Genomic DNA, 25,877 nt, shown 5'->3' on the forward strand with positions numbered 1-25,877 from the left:
AACAGCAGCATCCCAGCCCCAATATTGCCATGCCAGTGCCGGGAAATGTATCATTTTTGCAACTAAACTGCAACGGTCTCCGTGACAAGATCGATGAGATTGTAGATTTTATGAGTCGGAGGAATATGTATATTGGTCACAGCGATCCAGAAAACAAAGCTAACCAACACCTGCAGCTTGCACAGTTGTTAAGGATCGCTCAAGGAATGGAGGTGGAGTATTGTTCTTCATGATACACCATTCCGTTCAATACAGACCCATCTCGCCTGCGCTTAGCGCTAGTGACCCCTACATGGAGTGCATGGGGATAGCAGTCAGGTCCGTTACTGCCGAGATAGAGCTATACAACGTGCACATACCGCCGTTTGGTAGCTGTGTCCCAATTAATGGCCAAGCTTACAATCCCGACATAAGTGGGTTACTATCTGGGCATAATCGTTTGGTTCTAGGGGACATTAATGCGCATCACACTTCATGGCATTCTCCCCTAGGTAACGACCAGCGTGGCATAGCTTTGGCAGAGCAGATTAAAGGCTCCACGTTTTGCACGGTGAATTAGGATGCCCCCACTAGGATTACGAGGAGGTGCAGCAGCTCGGGCTTCATTTCCATTGCATACCCTGAACTCTTGAGCGACGTATCCTGGCAAGCCGTCATCTCTTTGGGGTAAGACCACCTCCACAAAATTCTCACAATCGACCGACCACCTCGCATGTGCTAGTGGCCGAGAGGAAATTCCGAGACATCATTAACATAGCAGCCGGTCGAATACCCCAAGTGCGGGCCAATTTCCCAGCGGAGGCAGTGATACTCGCAGACGAGCGTGATGGGTTTCGTTGTATGGACCCTACTGAACTCAGAATCAGCGAGCTGAATCTGGAAATAACCAGAGTAGTCAACGAACATTAGCGGAATTTGTGGCTGAAACACTTGGAGCAATGTAACTTAGGCACCGGTTTAGGCAAACTATGGTCTACTGTTAAGCCACTCTCGAACCCAGGTAGACGGGATGACAGGACCTCAGTCACTTTTGATGAAGTAACCGTGACTGATCCTAAGAGTTGTTGTTCAACCGTCAATTTATTGTGCATTCCGTGGTCTCCGAGCCGATGGACAGCCATCACAGTTTACCGTGGGCGAAGTTACGAATGTCATCCGTGGCGCCAAATCATCCAAGACGTTGGGCCCCAACGAATCTCTACATTGATGTTAAAATATCTGCATTAACCTGGAGTTGAGTACTTTACTACTGTCCTCAACCTGTCTTTGAACATAAGCGGAATTTGTGACTGGAACACAAATGAAACTTAGGCACCGGTTGAGGCAAACTATGGTCTACTGCTAAGTCACTCTCGAACCCAGGTAGACGGGATGACAGGACCTCAGTCACTTTTGGTGAAGTAACCGTGACTGATCCTAAGAGGTGTTGTTCAACCGTCAATTTATTGTGCATCCCGTGGTCTCCGAGCCGGTGGACAGCCATCATAATTTACCGTGGGCAAAGTTACGAATGTCATCCGAGACGTTGGGCCCCAACGAACCTCTACATTGATGTTAAAAAATCTGCATTAACCTGGAGTTGAGTACTTTACTACTGTCCTCTGTCTTTGAAAATTCTTATAGTTCCCGATGTTTGGAAAATGGGCATAGTGATCCCGCTACTGAAGCCTGGAAAGGACCCGAGTTTGGGGGAGACGTACACACCGATCTCCCTTCTCTCACTAGTAGCAAAGACACTTGAGGCATTACTCCTCCCGAGCCTCGTATAAGAATTTCCATTCGCCGAGCATCAACATAGATTTCGAAGACTTCATAGCAAAACAACAGCTTTGCATGTACGTCACCACACACATTTGCCGTGGCTTCAATCAGCCTAGGCAATGGACCTCCCCCTCGTGGCACTGGACTTATCCACGGCATTCGACACGGTCAGCCATGCCAAACTATTTGAGGAAATCGCCAACATGTCCCTCCAGCCAGGCCTTAAACGCTGGGTTGCGAATTTTCTGTGTGAGATAAGAAGCACCGTAGAGTGAAACAGGGAGTTCCCCAAGGTGGTGTGATATCTCTGGCACTGTTTAACCTCTACATATCCTCCAGTCCACTCCCTCCAGACGGCATGGAGATCCTATCTTGTGCGGACGATTGTACGATTATGGCATCAGGTCCCCCCACCCATTGTTGACATCTGCGATAGGTTGAACGTCTACCTTAACGAACTTGCCTCATATTTCGCTGCAAGAAATCCGAAAATATCTGCCACCAAATCTTCAGCCACATTCTTCGCTACAAATACGCGTGAGGTGAATACTGAGCTGACTGCGATGGTCGATGAAGAAATGAATCCGACCATCAAGTATTTCAAAATACTCGGGAGTCACATTTGACAGCTCTTACACATTCTCTCCATATGCCACAGCAATCTGCGATAAAGTCAAAAGTAGAAACAAGGTCCTCAAGTCACTTGCTGGCAGCACTTGGGGTGCAGCCAATGAAACCTTCTTGACCACCTACAAAGCAATTGGCCGGTCTGTGGTAAGTTATGCAGCACCAGTGTGGTCTCGTCAGCTTTGTGACAAGCAGTCGAATAATATTCAGATCTGTCAGAATGCCGCCCTCCGAACTGCGACGGGCTGTCTACGCAGCTCTCATGTGGACCACCTCCATCAGGAGACAAAGATCCCAACAGTGCGAAGACATAACTACATGCTGCCTAAGCAATACCTTTTGGGCTGCTATCGCAGAGACCATCCGAATGATCATCTTGTGGATAGATATCCACCGCCCAGAAGTCTAAAGGTAGATCTACAAGATCTAGAGCGTGAGGTTCAGCACTACAAGAGAGAATCTCTAGATCAATATTATAAGTCATCACAAATGTGTGAAAACTTCCAATAACGTAAAGAGTAATTCAAATAAAATTGTTTACTTAAAATTTTGAAATTTAGGCTAAAGCATAAACACACATGATAACATCCTCATAGCAATTGCTCTCAATGCTTGTCCTTTTAAGTTAGTCAATGTTTTGGTTAATTATTAAATTTTTAATAACACATAATGGGACAAATTAAATTGGACACTACCTTCCTACCCTATGGTATAATGTTTTAATTATGGCATGAATGTTGAATGAATAAGTCCAAATGTAAATAAAAGGACACCCTTTGTACTAATCAATGTTGAGTGTTGTTAAGGCATTTGAAAGTAGATTATCTGAACCAGGAATCGGAAAGAATTATTCTTTAATGTAAGAAAAAAAGTGAGAATCTAGCAAAAAAAAATGATTATTTTGTAATATAAAACAAGTAAAAAGGAGTTAAGTTCGGCCGGGCCGAACTTTGGATACCCACCACCTCATACCTTAAGCATCATAGCAGCTATATCACTACATGTTCCGATTTGGACCAAATACTAATAAGTAAAAGTCATTGTTCAATTGTATATAACAAAATATTGGTAGTAGTTATATCTAAAAATAAACCGATCTGAACTATACACGACACGGATATCGAAAAGCACAACATCAGTCAGTATGTCAAATTTCAGTGAAATCGGAATAAAAATGCGCCTTTTATGGGGCCAAGACTTTAAAACGAGAGATCGGCCTATATGGCAGCTATATGCAAATCGTGTTCGATCTAGACCAAATTGCAGAAATATGAGGAGGGGCTTAACTTATCTCTTTGTCCCAAACATTCGGCAACATCGGACAATAAATGCGCTTTTTATGGCCCACAAAACCTAAAACCGAGAGATTGGTCTATATGGCAGCTATATCCAAATCTGGACGAAATTGACTCAGGATGTCGAGGGGTCTAACACAACTCACTGTCTTAAATTTCAGTAAAATCGGAGATTAAATGTGGCTTTTATGAGCCTAAGACCCTAAATCGGCGGATCGGTCTATATGGCAGCTATATCCAAATCTGGACCGATCTGAGCCAAATTGTCGAAGGATGTCGAAGGGCCCGACACAACTTACTGTCCCAAATTTCAGCTAAATCGGATAATAAATGTGACTTTTATGGGCCTAAGACTCTAAATCGGCGGATCGGTCTATATGGCAGCTATATCCAAATCTGGACCGATCTAGGCCAAATTGACGAAGGATGTTAAAGAGCCTAACACAACTCACTGTCTTAAATTTCAGTAAAATCGGATAATAAATGTGGCTTTTATGAGCCTAAGACCCTAAATCGGAGGATCGGTATATATGGCAGCTATATCCAAATCTGGACCGATCTGAACTAAACTGACGAAGGATTTCGAAGGGCCTAACACAACTCACCGTCCCAAATTTCAGCAAAAACGGATAATAAATGTGGCTTTTATGGGCCTAAAACCCTAAATCGGGAGATCGGTCTATATGGCAGCTATATCCAAATCTGGACCGATCTGAGCCAAATTGACGAAGGATGTCGAAGGGCCTAAGAGAACGCACTGTCCCAAATTTCGGCAAAATCGGACAAATGTAGCTTTTATGGGCCTAAAACCCTAAATCGGAGGATCGGTCTATATGGCAGCTATATCCAAATCTGGACCGATCTAGGCCAAATTGACGAAGGATGTTAAAGAGCCTAACACAACTCACTGTCTTAAATTTCAGTAAAATCGGATAATAAATGTGGCTTTTATGGGCCTAAAACCCTAAATCGGGAGATCGGTCTATATGGCAGCTATATCCAAATCTGTACCGATCTGAGCCAAATTGACGAAGGATGTCGAAGGGCCTAAGAGAACGCACTGTCCCAAATTTCGGCAAAATCGGACAAATGTAGCTTTTATGGGCCTAAAACCCTAAATCGGAGGATCGGTCTATATGGCAGCTATATCCAAATCTGGACCGATCTAGGCCAAATTGACGAAGGATGTTAAAGAGCCTAACACAACTCACTGTCTTAAATTTCAGTAAAATCGGAGAATAAATGTGCCTTTTATTAGCCTAAGACCCTTAATCGGCGGATCGGTTTATATGGCAGCTATATCCAAATCTGGACCGATCTGAGCCAAATTGACGAAGGATGTCGAAGGGCCCGACACAACTTACTGTCCCAAATTTCAGCTAAATCGGATAATAAATGTGGCTTTTATGAGCCTAAGACCCTAAATCGGAGGATCGGTCTATATGGCAGCTATATCCAAATCTGTACCGATCTGAGCCAAATTGACGAAGGATGTCGAAGGGCCTAAGAGAACGCACTGTCCCAAATTTCGGCAAAATCGGACAATAAATGTAGCTTTTATGTGCCTAAAACCCTAAATCGGGGGATCGGTCTATATGACAGCTATATCCAAATCTGGACCGATCTGAGCCAAATTGACGAAGGATGTTGAAGGGCCTAACACAACTCACTGTCTCAAATTTCAGCAAAATCGGATACTAAATGTGGCTTTTATGGGCCTAAAACCCTAAATAGGGGGATCGGTTTATATGGCAGCTTTATCAGGCTATGGACCGATTTCCAACATTCATCGCACATTTGTTGGAAGTCATACCGAAACGCGTAATGCCAAATTTCAGACAAATCGGATAATAGTGATATGGCCCATTTACATATGGTGGAGGGTATAAAGAAATTATTCTTTTGGTGGTTTAGGAAATGGAAAGATTTTTTTTTATTTTTTTCAAAAAAGTAATTTTTTTTTTATTTAGAAAACTTATTACGTCAATATAAATGTAAATAGGAAATTTCGTCAAAATCGTACAAGTTAAGACCCTAATTCGGAGGATTAGTCTATATGACAGCTATATCAAAATATGGTCCGATCTGAACCATTTTTAATTTAAAATAGATGTCGGGAGGCTTAATACAACTCACTTTTTCTAATTTCAGCGTAATCAGGTAAAAAATGCAGCAGTGATGGGCTTAAGCCCTTAATCGGCTGATTGCTGTATATGGCAGCGGTATATGATGCATATGGTCCAATCTGGACCATATTCGAGTCGGATGACGGGAGGCTTGAAACAACTTACTGTTTCAAATGTTAGAGAAATCGGGTAATTAATGCGGCTTATGGGCTAAAGACCCTAAATCCGCAGATCGGTATACAGGCCAGCTATATTTAAAAACAGTCCGTTCTGAATCATTTGCATTTCAAACAGTAGGAGGCCAAGTCACTGTTCAACGAAATCACGTAATAAATTAGGCTTCAATGGCTAAGACTATATCACAGCTAGGTCAAAATATGGTCCGATCTGAACCATTTTCAGATTGGACTGGAGGCCACGGTAGCGCAGAGTTTTGCATGTCCGCCTATAACACTGAACGCCTGGGTTCAAATCCTGGCGAGAACATCAGAAAAAATTTACAGCGGTGGTTTTTACCTCCTAATGCTGGCAACATTTGTGAGGTACTATGACATGTAAAAACTTTTCTCCTAAGAGGTGTCGCACTTGGCTATAAAAAGGAGGCCCCTTATCATTGAGCTTAAAATTTAAATCGAACTGGACTCATTGACATGTGAGAAGTTTGCCCCTGTTTTTTAGTTCTTGTTTCTTGTTCATGAACAAAATTTGGATTTGTCGGGAGGCTTAATACAGATCTCTTCCTCCAATTTCAGTGATATTGGTTAATAAATGCAGAAGTTATGGACTTAAAACCCTAAATAGCCAGATCGGTGTATATGGTAGCTATATCGAAATGTGGTCCGATCTGAACCATATTAGGCTCTGATGTCGGGAGTCTTGGTAGAACTCGCTGTTATACATTTCAGCAAAATCGAACAACAAATGTGGCTTACATGGGTTTAAACCCAAAATCTGCAGATCGGTTTAAAAAGAACTTAACCTGCGTATGGAATGAATACGAATCTGTGCCAAATTTCAACTCAATATCCCAATTTTTAAAGACTGTAGAGTAATAAATAATTAAATCTTTGTTTTATAAAATATTTAAAATAATTTTTAAAAAGTATTAAGAAAAATTTGTTTTTTAGATTGAATTAAAAAAAATAATGTAAATGAAAAATATTTGAAAAATAAATTATAAAAATTAAAAAAAAAAAAACTATTGTGAAATAAAATATTAAAACATAAGAAAAAAGTGAATATTAATAAATTTTTATTATTTTTTAGTATTACTATTCTGCCTTCGCATCGCTCACCTATTTCACACTAAAATGCCTGAAATCGAAAGATACTTTGAGGATTTCATAAGCCTACCCAAACTTTTACTCACAACATTGGACATAGATTTTGTGCCACAACAACGTATGTGGTTTATGCGACTGCTAATGAAGATCTACTTTTTTCTAACTTTGATATGTTGTGTCTATTGCACCTATTTTGTGGCCGATGAGATTTTGCAGGAGATTGTCGAGGGTGCTCATAACTTGCCTTTACTCTTGAGATTATTCAACGATTTGAATTACAATGCCATAGGCATACTTAAGAGTTACTACTTCATACATCATTTGAAGGCACAAAGAAATCTTTGCAGCAGATTTGAGAAAATTTTCCCCAACACAATAGTGGAACGTTTTGCCTATCGTGTCAATGAGAATTTCTGGCCCAGATGAATTACCACCATATTGTATATGTATTTTGGAGCAGTTGCCCTTATTCTCTTTTCACCTCTGGCCGCATCTTTGATAGAGTATGTCATAGCTTTCTTTAAAGTGGGCTATGCCGATGCCCGATTCACCTATCACAAAATGTATGAGGAACAGTCGTATGTTATTGACCATCACAGTCCTTTAAACTACATACTCATCTATTCCATGGAGACAATGAATGGTCATTACGCCATTGTCTTTAATATTTGCCCGGATGTCTGGCTGGTTGCCTATGCCATACAATTGTGCATGCATTTCGATTATGTATCCCGTTCTCTGGAGAGTTATGAACCCGTGGCCGCAAAGTCATCAACAGATTCGAAAATGATTGCCAGTTTGGTAAAGAAACATCAAATTTTATTGGAGTAAGTATAGAAAAAAAAATGTTACTAAAAACAAGTAAAAGCTTGCTAAGTTCGGCCGGGCCGAATCTTAGACATCGTGGATCGCATTTGTCGAGTTCTTTTCCTGGTATATCTTTTTAGGCAAACATAAGACAAAAGGAAAGAATTGCTATGATATTGGAGCTATAATATCAAGTTATCGTCCGATTGAGACCATAATTGAAATGAATTTTGGAGACCACAGTGTAAAATTTCAGCCAATTCGCATAAAAATTACGCCCTTAGGGGCTCAAGAAGTTAAATAGGAAGATCGGTTTGTATGGGAGCTGTATCAGACTATAGACCGATTCAGACCATGTTTGACAAGTATGTTGAAGGACATGAGAGAAGTCGTTGTACAAAATTTCAGCCAAACCGGATAATAATTGCGAACTTTAGAAGCTCAAAAAGTTAAGATCCCAGATCGGTTTATATGGCAGCTATATCAGGTTATGAACCAATTAAATACCATATTTGGCACAGTTCTTGGAAGTCATGACAAAACACTTCTTGCAAAATTTCAGCCAAATCAGATAAGAATTGCGCCCTCTAGTTGCTCAAGAAGTCAAGATTCAAGATCGGTTTATATGGCAGCTATATCAAAACATGGCTAGCTTTACACCTTCAAAAGTTAGCGTGCTTTCAACAGGCAGACGGACGGACGGACGGACAGGCATCGCTAGATCGACTAAAGACGACATGACGATCAAGAATATATATATATTTTTTGGGGTCTCAAAGGAATATTTCGAGGAGTTACAAACAGAATGACTAAATTAGTATACGCCCATCCTATGGTAAAGGATATAATGATTGATTAATGATTGTTTCACACAAAAAGAAAAAAGTGAAAACTTTTTTGGTAATGTTTTCGAGCCATATAAACAAGCTTTGAAATAAGTAAAACTTTTTAAATTTAAAAACTATCTTCATGAAATAAATGTTCACAGATCATACAGTTCGGCACCACGGTAAAAAAAGGATTCTTCATTTTGTGATATCCGCGATGGGGCGGACCCTCCTCTTAACCCTAATATTAAAAAACGGCAGATCTCGAAGATGTCTGCATAGATTTAAACGAAATTTTGTTGACCCCTTATGTTAACCCAAAATTGCTATAAAGCTATGGAGTCAAATAACCGTGGAGGACGCCCTACCCTAAAATCCACACAAACGGACATGTTAACCGATTGGGACAATATGGGAATCAAATGAAAGCTATTTAAGAGTATAATACGAACTTCATGTAATAATTTGACTTCAGGTGTCGGGGGTCTTGCCCCACCCCAAAAAAAGCCCAAATATGACATGTTTTCCGATAGAAGAAAACGAAGTAGAAAACGAAACTAATATAAAAATTTTGGGGTCAAGTCTAAGGTGGGCCGCCCCATCCCAACATTATGCCCCAAATGAACAAGTATACGAAACGGGAGAGTATAGGATTGTAATGGAAAGTATTGGAGAGTTAAATAGGAATAGATATTATTTTCAAATGTGGAGCATGTCAAAAGAGGGCCACAAACACTTAAAAGTGTAACAAAACGCAGCGGGCCAGATAGTAATTCTATAACTTAAAGTGCCCGTATCTCCCCAAAAAATGTTTCTTCGATGGGCATGGTTTTCATAGATATAAGTCTTAGCAAACAGTGGCTGCTGAAATTAAATTAAAATATGTTAAAGAAAACTATGAAAAGGGCTTGCCCTGACAAAGGGTAATTCAAGACTTTGCTTTATGTTAATACTAGCTGAGTCTAAACTGCTTTTTTGTTTTGGGACTTTACAATTTATAGATCAGTTTGAAATATTATTTTTAAATATGTTTGTTTTTTTATTAAATTTTCATTTACTACAGAATGGCCGACGACTTGAAGGAAATTTTCAGTTTACTCGTTTTGGTCATGCTTTTCTCTACGGTGGCTACCTTATTTTGTGCTGCAGTATATTTACTTACCGAGGGACTGGGTAAAGATGTCATTGGATATTTGGCATTTTTACCCACAAGTTTGGGACAATATTTTATGGTATGCTACTATGGTCAGCAAATAATAAACAAGGTAAACTGACAATTGTATTGAAATCAGTGAGTTTCAATTAAAAATATTCGTTTAAGAGTTTGGAAATAGGAGAAGCTGCTTATAGCCAAACTTGGTATAATGGGTGTCAAAGCTATAAGAAGTCCATACTGGCCATACTAGGGCGATCTCAACGTCAGTGCGAAATAAACGCTGGAGGTTTTCAAACAACAAACCTAAAGGGTTTCGAATCGGTTTGTTGAGGATTGAAACATTTTTTTGGTATTTAAATGTTTCATTTTTTTATAGGTTATGCGCATGACTTTCCAATTGTTTACCCTTTGGAGGACAATGATGGAACCGAACTAAGAAGCTTATTTCATTATTATAAACCATTAAAAATATAATTTATTTCAGTTAGCTGTACGGATCCCTGTGAGGTTGAAGTAAACTTCAGATCTTAAATTTTGAGTTCAGCAAATGTGTTTAACACTCTGTAGATGGTGAATTTTGACAAATTGTGAAATTAGTATCTGCACTTATCAAAATAAACTGTAACCTTCACCCTTTATCTAATAAAAGCAAGCTATTTTTACAAAATTCTTATTTTTGTTTCTGGAAAAGTGGAAAACCCTTTAATAAGCTGCAAGTAACATGAAATGTTCGAAATAATTATTTATAGAATCAATTTTCTTTTGCATTAAATCGAAAAAGAAGGTCCATTAATACCCTATTTTTAACAGGAAAGGCGCTTAGCTCAACTTTATTTTAAGGTTCGCAAATCTACAGGGTGGCTGATGAATATTGCTACAATGATGAATATTGCTACATTTTTTTTTCGGTGTATGGAATACATTTTTCTTTTATTCATGTTAAATTAAATTATTAAATTAATTATTAAATTATTATTAATTAAATTAATTAATTAATTAATTAAATTAATTATTAAATTATTATTATTAAATAGAAAAAAAGTTATTACATTTTTTTTTGGTAGCGGCTTTCATCAGCCACCCTGTACAACCTAAGTTAGAGTGGTGTTGTCCGCGAACCTTACTTCAATTAAACAGCTCATTGGAGCTCAGTCAACTCATTTCATTTAAGTAAACTCATAATAAGGTGTACACACGGACCAATCACTAAAATTGGCAATGGGCAGCCGGTTGTACGCACCGGATTGACCCGATGGAACCCTTCATCGGCAAGGGCTTCCGTCTCAGTGTACTTGTTCGTCTTTTGTTTCGTCATGGGGCAGGCACATCCCGGAGTGCCTTCCCGCACGCTTCTGGTCCGTGCCGGGATTGAAAAGAACCCCGGACCCTGGTTCTGTTCGGTTTGCCAGAACCACCCCCATCATAAGTCGGTGTTGGTGAGGTGTAACCAGTGCATGGAGTGGGTACATTTTCGATCTTGCTCTGGCCTCACTTCACTACGGGAGTATAGTCATACTGGGTATGTTGCAAGGTGCTGTGCGAACATACCCAGCAGTGGGTCACGAGCGTCGTCGTCGACGCCGTCTGCGTCCTCGTCATCGGACTATGTGACCCCCCGACCTCACCAGTGCGGCAATATACGCAACAGCAGCATCCCAGCCAAAATATTGCCAGGCCAGTGCCGGGAAATGTATCATTTTTGCAACTAAACTGCAACGGTCCTCGTGGCGAGATCGATGAGATAGTGGATTTTATGAGTCGGAAGAATATATTGGTCGCAGCGATCCAGGAGACAAAGCTCACCAACACCTGCAGCTTACACTGTTGTCACGGATCGCTCAAGGAATGGAGGTGGGGTATTGTCCTTCATGATACACCATTCCGTGCAATACAGACCCATCTCGCCTGCGCTTAGCGCTAGTGACCCCTACATGGAGTGCATGGGGATAGCAGTCAGGTCCGTTACTGCCGAGATAGAGCTATACAACGTGCACATACCGCCGTTTGATAGCTGTGTCCCAACGACCAGCGTGGCTTAGCTTTGGCAGAGCAGATTGAAGGCTCCACATTTTGCATGGTGAATGAGGATGCCCCCACTAGGATTACGAGGAGGTGCAGCAGCTCGGGCTTCATTTTCATTGTATTCCCTGAACTCTTGAGCGACGTATCCTGGCAAGCCGTCATCTCTTTGGGGTCAGACCACCTCCACATAATTCTCACAATCGACCGACCACCCAAATTCATAACCTCTGAGCGGCGGACGTTTATTAATCATAAGAAGGCCGATTGGGCTGGCTTCAGAGAGTATACCAATCGCCGCTTCAGTGAACTGCCACCCCCCTCGAATATGATAGCGGCCGAGAGGAAATTCCGAGACATCAGAATCAGCGAGCTGAATCTGGAGAATCAGCGAGCTGAATCTGGAGAATCAGCGAACTGAATCTGGAAATAAACAGAATAGTCAACGAACATAAGCGGAATTTGTGGCTGGAACACTTGGAGCTATGTAACTTAGACACCGGTTTAGGCAAACTATGGTCTACTGTTAAGTCACTCTCGAACCCAGGTAGATGGGATGACAGGACCACAGTCACTTTTGATGAAGTAACCGTGACTGATACTAAGAGATGCGCCAGGTTGTTCAACCGTCAATTTATTGTGCATCCCGTGGTCTCCGAGCCGATGGACAGCCATCACAATTTACCGTGGGCGAAGTTAAGAATGTCATCCGTGGCGCCAAATCATCCAAGACGTTGGGCCCCAACGAATCACTACATTGATGTAAAAAAATCTGAACTTACCTGTAGTTGAGTACCTTACTACTGTCCTCAACCTGTCTTTGAAAACTCTTATGGTTCCCGATGTCTGGAAAATGGGCATAGTGATCCCGCTACTGAAGCCTGGAAAGGACCCGAGTTTGGACGAGTCGTACGGACCGATCTCCCTTCTCTCACTAGTAGCAAAGACACTTGAGGCATTACTCCTCCCGAGCCTCGTAAAACATCATGCTCCATTCGCCGAGCATCAATATAGATTTCGAAGACTTCAAAGCACAACAACAGCTTTGCATGCCGTAACCACACACATTTGCCATGGCTTCAATCAGCCTAGGCAATGGACCTCCCCCTCGTGGCACTGGACCTATCGAAGGCATTCGACACGGTCAGCCATGCCAAACTATTTTGGTCGCCAGTCATTTGTGGAATTTAGGGATAGGTTAGGTTAGGTTGAAAAGAGGGTGCATATATTAATCCGCCCAATGCCACTATGGACATACACCTAAGCCCGTAATCGTCTTGTTGTGCGCTCCAAAAACTATAAAGTAACTTCTAAAAAGAAAATTTGAAGTTAGGAATTCCGTGCTACTTACAAAATCCTTAATTGTTTTCAATACCACTCCCCTAAGTTGGTTCATGCCTGGTATTGTGTCTCCACCTAAGTACCTATATCTGTTGGACGGTCAATGCAAAGGAAATGCTCCAACGTCTCATCATCTTCCCCGCAAGCCCTACACATGCTATCACTTGCCGTACCGATTTTACATAAGTGAGCTCGTAGTCCTATGTGTCCCGTTATGATACCAATAGCTATACTGACCTCCTTCTTACTTAGTTTTAGTAATAGCTTCGTTTTCTCACGATCTGGATCCCCTCCTAGGATTTTAGCCGTCCTACCGACCGTTTCGCTGTTCCACAATGTTGCATAAGCATTCGTCACCCACGCCCTGAACTCGGATTTCGTGGACCCGAAAGAATTCGGGTTAACCAAGTTTATTGACGGCCTTCACTGCCAAATCGTCTGTCCTTTCATTGCCCCTTACCCCGTTATTGTTTAGCACCCAAACGATGCGGATTTTGCCATCTTCAGATAAGGCGTTAATCTCCTTCTTGCACTGCAAAACTTTTCGTGACCTTACCGTTCTGGTTGTTATTGCCATTATGGCAATTTTACTGTCGGTAAAGATGTTCACATTCGACGTCCTCGCGTCAGCACCATACCACCTCATGCATTCCATGATCGCCCGGATCTCCGCGCGCAGGACCTTATTATGGTCAGGCAGTCTAAAACGGATCTCAGACCCTGGGTTCTCAATGTGGACCCCCAGGCCCATTCTGTCCTCTATCTTTGATCCATCTGTGTAACATGATCTTCCAGCTGCCAATACTAGGATTCCGTCAATCCAAGACTGTGCCAATGGCAGCAGTGCCTCGCACTCGACTTCAAGATTCATCTCAGGTATCCGATCGAAAACCTCTTCCCTTCCTTCCAGGTTTCATATCGTCACCTCGATTATACCGCGATGGTATGAGCTGCTCCCATCCTCAATGCAAGCTAAGTCACCGAAACTGAAATTTGCTTAAATTTTAAATTTAGAATTTCAATCAAACTCGGTACATATGAAGGAGTCACAGAGGAAATCGGTGTGCAAAATTTTGAAAAGATCGGTTGATAAATGGGTTAGCAAAAGCCCTAAAAGTGAAAATCGGAAGGTTTATATACATGGGAGTTATATCTAAACCTGAACAGATTTCTATGAAATCCATCAGAGATCAGAAGAGTTAGAAGAGAAGCCTTCATGCCAAATTTCGCAAGGGTAGGTTAACAAATCACCAAAATATTGCAGTAGTGGTTAAAATAAGACGAATATACCTTAAACTGGGCGACACACAGTACAAATCATAAAAGAAGATATTGCGCAAATTAAGAGAAAATTCGTTAAGAAATACGCTGACAAAGGATCTAAAATTGAAAATCGAGTGATACATATATATGGGAGCTACATCTGAATCAGCAGCAATGCTGGGAGCGATAAGAGAAGACTTTGCGCCAAATTTCAAGTGAATTGGTTAACATATGATTACGTTAATGCAATATTAGTCCACCACCGACGAACATATATATGGGAGCTATATTCAAATGTGAACCGATTTCGACCTAAATTCGCACGTTTTGTGGTAATCGTAATAGAAAGCGTAGTGCCCTGTTTTGAAAAAATCGGGTAATAAATGCGCATGCAAAGGCATAAAAAGTAAAAATCGGGCATCACATACATATGGGAGCTATAACCAAATCTGAACAGATCTCTTCCAATTCCAATAGGCTTCGTTTTTTGGCCTTTAAAAACGGCTGTACCGAATTTCATGCGATGAAAATTGTGAACTGTATATTTGTACACAAATTATTTAAAATGGACAGGCGGAAAGATGGTCACAGCTAAATCGAATCAGAAAGTGATTCTAAGTCGATCGGTCAAGCTCGCTTCTTTCTGGGTGTTACAAACAAATGCACTTAGTTATAATACCCAGTACCATAGTAGTGGTGTAGCATTTGGAAAGTTCTAAGAATTCGACTTTCAGAAAATTCAGAAAGATGTCTTTCCTTTACAACTAAAGAACTGTAGTGAGCATGTCAATCCCTTTGTGGTATTAAGTTGTCAATCCTTTCCTTGGTGTTTTGACATATTATAATTAATTATTAATATTTTAATTGTACATAATAGGACAATTAACTACATTAAATGCCAGCCACTTTACCCACCTTAAATATAATCATTTAATTATGGTATGCATGTAAGTTTAATGAGCTAAAGTGTAAATAAAAAGACCTTCTTTGGGTTTTTGGTCCTGAGAAACGTTTAAGCATTGGCAACGATATTGTCGAAGGGAGAAGTATATTTTGTAAAGAAAAACATTAGAAGCTATTTTTTATTTTCGTTTGAAATATAGGTGGTGGGAAATTAACTATAGCATCAATTCTATCGATATTTATTATTAGAAATATCGAAAATATCTAATGTTGCCATTATCGATAGTTTGTCACCTCTAGTTTAAAAGGGCGGCAAGAATACCAAATAAATTTTTTAGTGGTAAATGTCCCCTCACTTACACCGCTCAGACTCGGCATAAAAAATGAAGCACCTAATCATTGAGCTAAAACATTCGGGAGCAAATGGAGCGTAAATTCCATTCACCATCAAAATACCCCCAAAGCGGAGATGTTGGCTGATTTTGACAATATGGAATATGGAAAATGTTGATCCCAAGTATCTGGGGGCAGCCCCACCCTCAGAAGATAGGGTCCACATACAACTAAAATATCTTCGGAGGTATAGCATACACATAGGAAAACTGTTGATAATAGCAAACACTGTCTGCTGACTGTAAATTTTTGTCAAATCAAGCAACAAGTTATATTATAAACCTAATTAGAGGATACTTGGCATGAATAATCGGACAGCAATTACGGCTTCTAGGGGCTAAGGAAGTAAAATCGGGTGATCAGGTTATAAGGGAGCTATATCAAGTCATAGACCGATTCAGATCTTACTTGACACGATTGTTGGGAGTCGTAACAGAACAATATGTGAAAATTTTCAGGCATATCACATAATAATTGCGGCTTCCAGTGGCTCAAGAAATCAAATAAAGAGATCGGTTTAAATGGGAGCTATATCCAAATCTCAAACAATAGAGCCAATTTGCAATCCCCAATGACCTACATGTGCCAAATTGCAAGCGTTCGAATGCTATCGTGATTTCCACAGACGGACGGACATGGCTAGATCGACCTGAAATGTCAAGATGATCAAGAATATATTGTAATTGCGGATTTTTCATATAGTCGGCGTTGACAAATTTTTTCACAGCTTGTGACTCTGTAATTGCATTGTTTCTTCTGTCAGTTATCAGCTGTTACTTTTAGTTTGCTTTAGAAAAAAAGTGTAAAAAAAATATATTTGATTAAAGTTCATTCTAAGTTTTATTAAAAATGCATTTACTTTCTTTTAAAAAATCCGCAATTACTTTTTGGGCAACCCAATATATATACTTTATGGGATCGCAGACCAATATTTCGATATTCGCGCAATGACTAGATTAGTATACCCCTTCCTATGATGGTGGGTATAACAAAATAAAAGAAAAGAGAAATAAAATAATTCATTTTAATTTGAGCTTCTTTTGTTTGGTCACAAAATTTTTTCATTTTGTTGTTGTTCACATCCAGCTTAGCCCAATGATCTTTATTATTTTGCTTCTATTTTAAACAGAAAAACAAACAACAAAAACAATTAAGAGTTTCAGCTATGTGGTGTGTTAAATTTATTGGGGCGGGCCGCAGTGATCGCGATTTCGCCCTTTGGCAGTGGGCTCATCAGATTGCTATGCCACCAAAAGATTACACACTTCCATCTACTCACTAATAAGTAAGCAGTGCAATGGTAGAATCATGTCCTTCAAATGAAACGTTGGAACTTATTAGTCAATACTTTCTTATACGCAGTAAGAAAAAGGTCAAAAATCAAAAGCCAACATTTCCTCAATAAGAAATCTAACATCAACAACACACAAATTTCGGCGAAATCAGAACATAAATGCACATTTTATGGGCCCAAGACCTTAAATCGAGAGATCGGTCTATATGGCAACTATATCCAAATCTGCACCGATTGGTAACAACAACACAACTCACTGTCCGAAATCTCAGCAGAATCGGATTGGAAATGTGGCTTTTATGGGCCTAAGACCCTAAATCGGAGGATCGATCTATATGGGGGACTATATCAAGATATAGTCCGGTCGAACGCGTAGAGTTAGCCGTTGGAAATTTGGCACAGATACTTAATATTGGAGATTGCAAATGGGCCATATCGGTTCAGATTTGGATACAGCTTCTGTATAAACCCATCTCCCGATATGACTTATATAAATCTGATATAAATACTTGGAGCCAAGTATCTGTGGAGCTGCCCCACCTCAAGAAAGTGCCTATTGTACATTACACCGATGGGACTATATTGAAAAAAAAATAAAGGTCCGCCCAAAAAAAACAAGTAAAAAGGCATTAAATTCGGCCGGGTCGAACTTTGGATACCCACCAACTCAGGTGTATATGTAAACCCGTTGCAATCCGTTGAAAATTGGAAAACTTAAACACCCAAATTCGGCACGGACATTGAGTGGTCTAATAAATATAAGTCACTGTTCAATTTTGTAGAACAAAATATTGGTCTTTTTGGCAGCTATATCTAAATATAAACCGATCTGAACCATATAGGAATCGGATAATAAATGCGCTTTTTATAGGTCCAAGACTTTAAAAATAAGGATCGCTACATCTCGAGATGTCGGGAGGCTTAAACAAACTTACGAAATAGGGTTATAAATAAAGATTTTTTAGGCTTCAGACCCTTTATCGGCAGATCGGTCTACATGGCAGCTATATCCAAATATAGTCCGATCTAATCCATACTTAGGTCAGATGTCGGGAGACTTAAAATAAACTACTGTTTCAAAATTCAGCGCAATCGGATAAAAATTAAAGCTTTTATGGACTTCAGACCTTTTATCGGCAGATCGGTTTATATGGCAGCTATATCTAAATATAATCCGATCTGTACTATATTTGGGTTATATGTCAGAAAGCCTTAAACTACTCACTGTTTAAAATTTCAGCGTAATCGATTAAAAAAAAAGCATTTATGGGCATTAGACCCTTTATCGGCAGATCGGTCTTTATAGCAACAAGAACTTAACCAGCGCGCATCAAAAAACGTATCTGTGCCAAATTTCAGCTCAATATCACACTTTTTAAAGGCTGTAGAGTGATTACAACAGACGGAGGGACAGACACACGGACATCGTTAAATCATCTTAGAATTTTACAACGATCCGAAATATATATACTTTGTAGGGTCGGAAATTGATATTTCGATGTATTGCAAGCAGAATGACTAAATGAATATACCACCTATCCTACGGTGATGGGTATAAAAACGGGCATATAGACCATCGGACAAAATATGACTCAATTGAAAAGTCTTTGGAAGTGGAGTACAAATGTTGCACCAAGTGAAGTCAAATCCTTAAGTAAACTGAACCAGGAAAGACCTGTGGATCTGTGAGTACATTTATTACACGATTTGGCTTAGAGCAAATAAAGTAAGCTGTTCAAATTTTGCACAAGAACTTGGCATTAAACTAGGTCTGTTGTTTTTCGCATATAAGCCTATATACCGATTTGACTACATCAGCCTTACAGGGGCTCAATTATAACCCGTATGGCCTGAATTGTAGCACTTAATAATTTGCAATGACTTTCAACCCAAACACCATTTATGTTTTGCTTTTTTTCTTTTTGCTTTTATCGTAAAGGTGTAACGTTTCGCTTCAACATATCAAACGATAGCCATAAACGTTGTATTTTTGAAATAACTAATTCTGTTTATTGTAAACCCTTTAGCAGCTTGGTCTGCGGTTAAAGGATTTTCATTAGAGTAACACACAAATGGCTGCCAGGTACAAGAAAACACAATAAGAATTTCTAAGGCACATACATTGTTTGGTAACATTTACGCGATAAAGAAATATGCATTACATTGTGAGGAATATTTCTTTATTACTTATTTGTGCGAAAACAACAACAACAATTTTTTTGTTCTATTTATAGCATAACGAATACAGCAAATCATAATGCAAAACCCTAATAGGTTGTGCGAAAATGGAAGTCTATTAGTATAATTGTGTATCACAACATTGAAATAAATTCAAATTTATTTAGAAAGAGGTTGAATTACCAACTAAGAACTGCTTATAATTCGTAAAAGTTTGAGATTGAATTATGTAACGACATGAACTTGAGCTTGGCATCCTTTTCAATATACCCAATCCATTTTAAACGTTTGACGTTAAATTAATTTATAAATAGTTTAAATTAGATGAAACCCTGAATAAAATTTCTATATATCAAGAATGAAAGATATTGCCAGGGAAAAAAAATTATATTTGTCACAAATTCTTGCAAGAATATATCGCAAAAAACATATACTTTTATTGTAAACAAAGTCCTACGTTTTTCAGAAAAGAAGTTTAATTGACGGAAATTTCTTTTATGTCAAACGAATTATTCTTTGCATGTATAATCCCATACAATCGAGTTTCCTGATTTGTCTTTTTAAGTACCTAAAAGTTGATATCATTATTTGATTTGTCTGAAGTTTTGCTTTTAAAATAAAATAAGCTTCGATGAATTTTTTTCATAAAAAAATTAATCATTTAAATGAATGAAAATTCTGGTGTTGCTTGCAGTGCTTTTTATTACAATACTACTATGTGGAAAATTAAAATCTAAAATACTATGTGTCAAAATTGTGATTGAAAACTATTGTCATTAAGTTAAGTAAAAAGTTTCCTTAAAGTGGATTTAGTCCTCATTTTATGTTGATTTTTTTTTGTAATAGATTTTTTTCAATCCAGCATAGTTTGCTTCAGTACAGCAAAAACACGATAACTTTCGCCCATTAGCTTAAAAAATCGAAAATATCAGTAGCAGTTTTTCGAAATTATAAATGTTTTTTTTTTTACCATTTTAAAGGCATCCAAACAAATGGGTTTCAATCCATAAGCATTCAATTCCACAGCTCTTGAGGCACGTATCATTATTATGAGAATTGTCTTTTTATACGATTGCGAACCATTGTACCAGGGATGATTGTAAGCAGCATCAGCCACTTTTTCACTCTAAAAAATGGCTGAGTTTCAATCATGGATTCTTAGAAAGCTGGATTCTAAAGATTCTTACATAGGTGGCCAGTTGTTGTCCATAATAACAAATCAAGAAAAAATTCCCAATGGCACATGGCAAAAAGGCGCAATATTCCAGAAGTTCCCTGCCTAGACCTTGAGTTAAAGTGTAAACTCCAGCACAGCATAGAGTTGTAGCAATGGACATAAACACAATTAACAATAAAACACTGAAAAGATCTTTCACATTTTGACCAATGCTGCAAGTGGAAAAAATTTCTTAAATATTTTAAGTTCAGAGTCAATAACCAACCCAAGTGAAGTTCAACTTACTTTAAGACTATCTGATGTTTCTTAACAAATTCTGCTATGAATTGTTGATCTTTCTTCGGTGCACTTTCGTCTGGTTCATATTCTTCCATAATGCGAGCCAAATAGTTGAAGTGCATACACAATTGCATTGTAAAACACAATAGCCAAATATCGGGGCATACATTTGCGATTAAGACAAACTGCACATGAAATACCTCCATCATATAGGTGACCATGTACGAAAAAGGCCGTCGATGATTAAAACCATATGGAATATCATACAATTTGATATAAGCAAATTCAGCGTTTCCCAAGCCCACACGCAGGCAATCCACCAAATACATAACAACACCTTCAAGCAGCGGCGAGATTCCGATGAAGAAAATAGAACCCAAATACAAATAAATAACAATCAAAATTTTTTTAGGCCAAAAAAAGTCTATCACACGATACAAACGATGTTCAAGTGACGTTTTTGGATATATTTCCATAAGTTTCATATATACGTCTGCTGCATCTTTTAAACGCCATTTAAAGCACACAAATTTTGAGAGAGCAAAAACGGCATATTGCAATCCCGATATTAGCCTTAGCAATAAGGGCAAATCGGGCACTCCAAGAGCAATCAGCAAAAATACCTCCTTCGCTATGAAGGTGAGACAATACAATTGGCTTAGTAAACAAAACACTGAATTTAACATCAATAGCAATTTATGCCCCTTCGAGCGTTGAACTCCAAAGAAATGTTCACCAAAAATTAGAACCAAAGCATTTGGCAAATGACAAAAATCTGCAAAATCTTTTCGTGCTTCAAACGCTTGAATTGGAACGATGGATGCGGCCATTGCAGCAGCTCTTTATGGGTGCCGTAAGTGACTGTACATTTCTTCAGGAGTAGGAAACCAATCACTCGACCAATAAGAAACACATTCTAAAGACCAATTTGTGGTCTTTTTGATGCGGTTACATATTACTAATTGTCAAGCACACATTATTAGCATAATGGTGGGAAAGATGATGACATGGAAAAATTATAGGAAATTGGTTCTTTTCTTATTTTCATAAGAAGCACATATTTTTAGAAAATTAATTTATTTATTGTTTTCATAGAAAAGTTAATGTCTTTTATGAAAACTTAATTTTTCTATAAAAATTCATTTTTCTATAAAAATTCATTCTTGTGTGAAAAATTAATTTTTCTATGAAAAATTGATTTTTCTTTGACAAATTCATTTTTTCATGAAAAATTAATTTTTCTATAAAAAATTAATTTTTCTATGAAAAATTAATTTTTCTATGAAAAATTCATTTTTCTATCAAAAACTCATTTTTCTTTCAAAAATTTATTTTTCTATCAAAAATTCATTTTTCTATGAAAATTTCATTTTGCTATGAAAAATTAATTTTTCTATGAAAAACTAATTTTTCTACGAAAAATTCATTTTTCTATGAAAAATTCATTTTTCTATGAAAAATTCACTTTTCTATGAAAAATTCATTTTTCTATGAAAAATCCAATTTTCTTTGAAAAAATCATTTTTCTTTGAAAAAATCATTTTTCTATGAAAAAATCTTTTTTCTATGAAAAAATCATTTTTCTATGAAAAATTCATTTTTCTTTGAAAAATTCATTTTTCTATGAAAAATTCATTTTTCTTTGAAAAATTCATTTTTCTATGAAACATTCATTTTTCTATGAAAAATTCATTTTTCTATGAAAAATTCATTTTTCTATGAAAAATTCATTTTTCTATGAAAAATTCATTTTTCTATGAAAAATTCATTTTTCTATGAAAAATTCATTTTTCTATGAAAAATTCATTTTTCTATGAAAAATAAATTTTTTTATGAAAAATTCATTTTTCTATGAAAAATTCATTTTTCTATGAAAATTTAATTTTTCTATGAAAAATTCTCTTTTCTATGAAAATTCTCTTTTCTATGAAAATTTAATTTTTTAATGAAAAATTCTCTTTTCAATGAAAAATTCATTTTTCTATGAAAAATTCATTTTTCTATGAAAAATTCATTTTTCTATGAAAAATTCATTTTTCTATGAAAAATTCATTTTTCTATGAAAAATTCATTTTTCTATGAAAAATTCATTTTTCTATGAAAAATTCATTTTTCTATGAAAAATTCATTTTTCTATGAAAAATTCATTTTTCTATAAAAAATTCATTTTTCTATGAAAAATTCATTTTTCTATAAAAAATTCATTTTTCTATGAAAAATTCATTTTTCTATAAAAAATTCATTTTTCTATGAAAAATTCATTTTTCTATAAAAAATTCATTTTTCTATGAAAAATTAATTTTTCTATGAAAAACTGAGTGGTCAACTCCCAAAGACATACCAGATTTGTAGTCAACTCCCATTTTGTGACGTTGGGCATTCATACCCGTTTAAGGGGTTTTTGGGGTTGGAGAGGCCATGCAGCCACCTTGAATCAAATGCTTATTACAGATGTGTACTCAATTTTTATATCAGATTCTTACTCCACTTTCAAATACCTTTCATTTGATATCCATTTTGTCCCAATTGCTAAATATGTCATGATGGGGGTTTTTGGGCGGTGGGAGACTCCCCCGAACACTTGAGGATGAAATTTGTATACCAAGCTTAGATTCTACTCTTAAATACCTTTCGTTTGATACCCCTATTGCCCCAATTGGTAAACATGTCTGTCCGGATGGGTTTTGGGTTGGCGCGTCCCCCAGGGTATTTGACCGAAAAAATTTATACCAATTTCGTGTTTATGGGGGTACCATAAGATGGCATACAAAGTTTGGCTTAAATCGGTGCACCCATCTTCGACATCTGGCGTTTTTGAAAATCCGATTTCGCTGAAATTTGAAAGAGTGAGTTCTCTTAAGTCTCCCAACATCCGACCCAAATATGGTTCAGATTGGACAATATTAAGATATATGTAGCTGCCATATAGACCGATCTGCCGATTAAGGGTCTGAGCTCATAAAATCTGCATTTATTACCCGATTTCGGTGAAATTTGAAACAGTGAGTTGTCTTAAGCCTCCCGACATCCCACCCATATATGGTTCAGATCGGACCATATTTAGATATAACTGCCATATAGACCGATCTGCCGATTAAGGATCTGGAACCTATTAAAGCTGCATTTACTACCCGAATTCGCTGAAATTTGAAACAGTGAGTTGTCTTAAGCCTCCCAACATCTCACCCATATATGGTTCAGATCGGACCATATTTAGATATAACTGCCATATAGACCGATCTGGCGGTTAAGGGTCTGAGCCCATAAAAGCTGCATTTATTACCCGATTTCGCTTAAATTTGAAACAGTGAGTTGTCTTAAGCCTCCCGATAACCTTTCTGAATATGGAACAGATCGGAATATATTTTGATATAGCTGTCATAGGCCACTCTAGCGTAGAGGTTAGCATGTCCGCCTATGACGCTTGGGTTCGAATCCGGGCGAGACCATCAGAAAACATGTTCAGCGGTGGTTTCCCCTCCTAATACTGGCAACATTTGTGAGGTACTATGCCATGTAAAACTTCTCTCCAAAGAGGTGTCGCACTGCGTCACGCCGTTCGGACTCAGCTATAAAAAGGAGGCCCCTTTTCATTGAATTTTAACTTGAATTCCTTAGTGGAATGTTCATGGGCAAAATTTGCATAGCTGTCATATACCATAACCCATAATTACAAGATTTCTTTGAAATGTGAATCAGTGAGTTGTTTTAAGCCTTTCTCCATCTGACCCAAATATTGTAAAGATCGGACGATATTAAGATATAGCTGTCATATATACCGATATGCCGATTAGGGATCTGAAGCCCATAAAAGAGTTTTTTTATAAACCGATTTCGTTGAAATTTGATACAGTGAGTTGTTTTAAGACTCCCGTTATCCGACTCAAATATGAATCAGATCAGACTATATAGATATAGCTGTCAGCCAAAAGGCTGCGGTCACCTGCAGGGCATCCCATGCCCAAAAGAACTAAGGCGAACAATAGTAATACGGGTCCAGGAACCTTTGCTAAGGTCGATGGGTATAGATTGATGATGGTAGTTGTCGACAAGAGAGAAGAACAGTGCTGCATACCTAAGAAAAACTGGAGTGGAATAGTGAATGGACTGTCATCTGTATACTCTGGTGTCCTTATAAAATTACCTGGGCCTCCTCCAGTCGGCCGCGATACAGGTTCGTATTTGGGGCCGGTACAAACTATAATAATTGCTTTCGGGGACCAACGCTCATTTGAAATGCATCGTTAAGCCCTACGAAAGATTGGCGAGATCTGGCCAGGTGCAGCACTAGATTTAGATATGAAGGAAGATATTACAGATATTACTTTAGTCACTCTGTTACATCAACTAAGAACAGTAATGACAACACCAATGACTTTTACCACAATTATTTTTGCTATTGTTGTTGTGATGTAAATCAACATCTTATTTTCCTTAAGCAATGTCATGTTGGTAAGTTCTGGTTCTCGACCAATGGCAGCCGCTTGGATAACAAGAACTCCCTCAGATCCTGAATTCATACTTGGGAGGCTAAGGGACTGTAATACCAATCTTTCAACCAGCGACTGGAAGATTGGTAGATTGGATGAGGCTGATAGCAATCGGAGACAAGCAGTATTCGTACTTAACACCGGCTGTCAACAAGTCTAAACGAGTTGTATCCTACGGATTCAACAAGTTGAAGCTGAAGGTATATAGAAGCGGTATGGTTTGGGAAACAGTAGATTACTCAGAAGTTTTTGCTGAACACTTGCCTGAGGAACAATCAACCACATCTCTAATGTCTGGAGGATTGCAGGAGATTGAAAGTCACCCTTACCACGATCGGAACAGAAGAGGAAGGCGTCGAAACGGGACCCGACAAGCCCTGTGTGGGTGGGTCATCCGGTTGAATTGGGCTCAGGTCAGCGGTAAAGGACAGAACTCAAAAATTACTTTCGACAGCAGCATCTAGTAAGGCATATATGAAGGAAGTGTCCAGTGTTCTGAGGAAGAGTGTTTCCAACGCTTTCTCAACAGCTCCTGAATGGGTAAGGAAACTCGTCATGATATTTAGATATAGCTGTCATATATACCGATATGCTGATTAAGGATCTGAAGCCAATAAAAGATTTTTTTTTACAACCCGATTTCATTGAAATTTGATAC

The 25,877-nt window shown here is 38.2% G+C and overlaps 2 protein-coding genes across 2 annotated transcripts; one reads left to right on the forward strand and one right to left on the reverse strand.

The window, feature by feature from the left end:
* The first annotated feature begins 7,536 nt into the window (after positions 1 to 7,536).
* LOC106080647 (odorant receptor 49a-like) lies at positions 7,537 to 10,496 on the forward strand. Its single transcript, XM_013242086.2, has 4 exons — positions 7,537 to 7,919; positions 9,790 to 9,991; positions 10,048 to 10,203; positions 10,259 to 10,496. Exons 1-4 carry the CDS (start codon positions 7,537 to 7,539, stop codon positions 10,316 to 10,318), a joined length of 801 nt encoding a protein of 266 aa, XP_013097540.2. The 3' UTR covers positions 10,319 to 10,496.
* A 9,527-nt stretch (positions 10,497 to 20,023) lies between these two features.
* On the reverse strand, positions 20,024 to 21,449 carry LOC106080660 (odorant receptor 49a-like). Its single transcript, XM_013242100.2, has 4 exons — positions 20,736 to 21,449; positions 20,461 to 20,662; positions 20,244 to 20,399; positions 20,024 to 20,183 (listed from the first exon to the last, which is right to left on the reverse strand). The coding sequence occupies exons 1-4, from the start codon at positions 21,413 to 21,415 to the stop codon at positions 20,127 to 20,129; spliced, it is 1,095 nt and encodes a 364-aa protein (XP_013097554.1). The 5' UTR covers positions 21,416 to 21,449; the 3' UTR covers positions 20,024 to 20,126.
* Positions 21,450 to 25,877: the final 4,428 nt, after the last annotated feature.

This window comes from Stomoxys calcitrans, chromosome 2, assembly GCF_963082655.1.
Source record: "Stomoxys calcitrans chromosome 2, idStoCalc2.1, whole genome shotgun sequence".
NCBI lineage: Eukaryota > Metazoa > Arthropoda > Insecta > Diptera > Muscidae > Stomoxys > Stomoxys calcitrans.

Bases quoted from the DNA above. Each gene is read 5' to 3' on its own strand.
- LOC106080647 (XM_013242086.2), top strand. From the start codon at position 7,537: ATGTATTTTGGAGCAGTTGCCCTTATTCTCTTTTCACCTCTGGCCGCA. The intron at 7,920-9,789 runs GTAAGTATAGAA...CATTTACTACAG, and splicing joins AAACATCAAATTTTATTGGA to AATGGCCGACGACTTGAAGG. The intron at 9,992-10,047 runs GTAAACTGACAA...TATTCGTTTAAG, and splicing joins GTCAGCAAATAATAAACAAG to AGTTTGGAAATAGGAGAAGC.
- LOC106080660 (XM_013242100.2), bottom strand. From the start codon at position 21,415: ATGTTAAATTCAGTGTTTTGTTTACTAAGCCAATTGTATTGTCTCACC. The intron at 20,663-20,735 runs GTAAGTTGAACT...TTCCACTTGCAG, and splicing joins AAACATCAGATAGTCTTAAA to CATTGGTCAAAATGTGAAAG. The intron at 20,400-20,460 runs GTAAGAATCTTT...GCCATTTTTTAG, and splicing joins GACAACAACTGGCCACCTAT to AGTGAAAAAGTGGCTGATGC.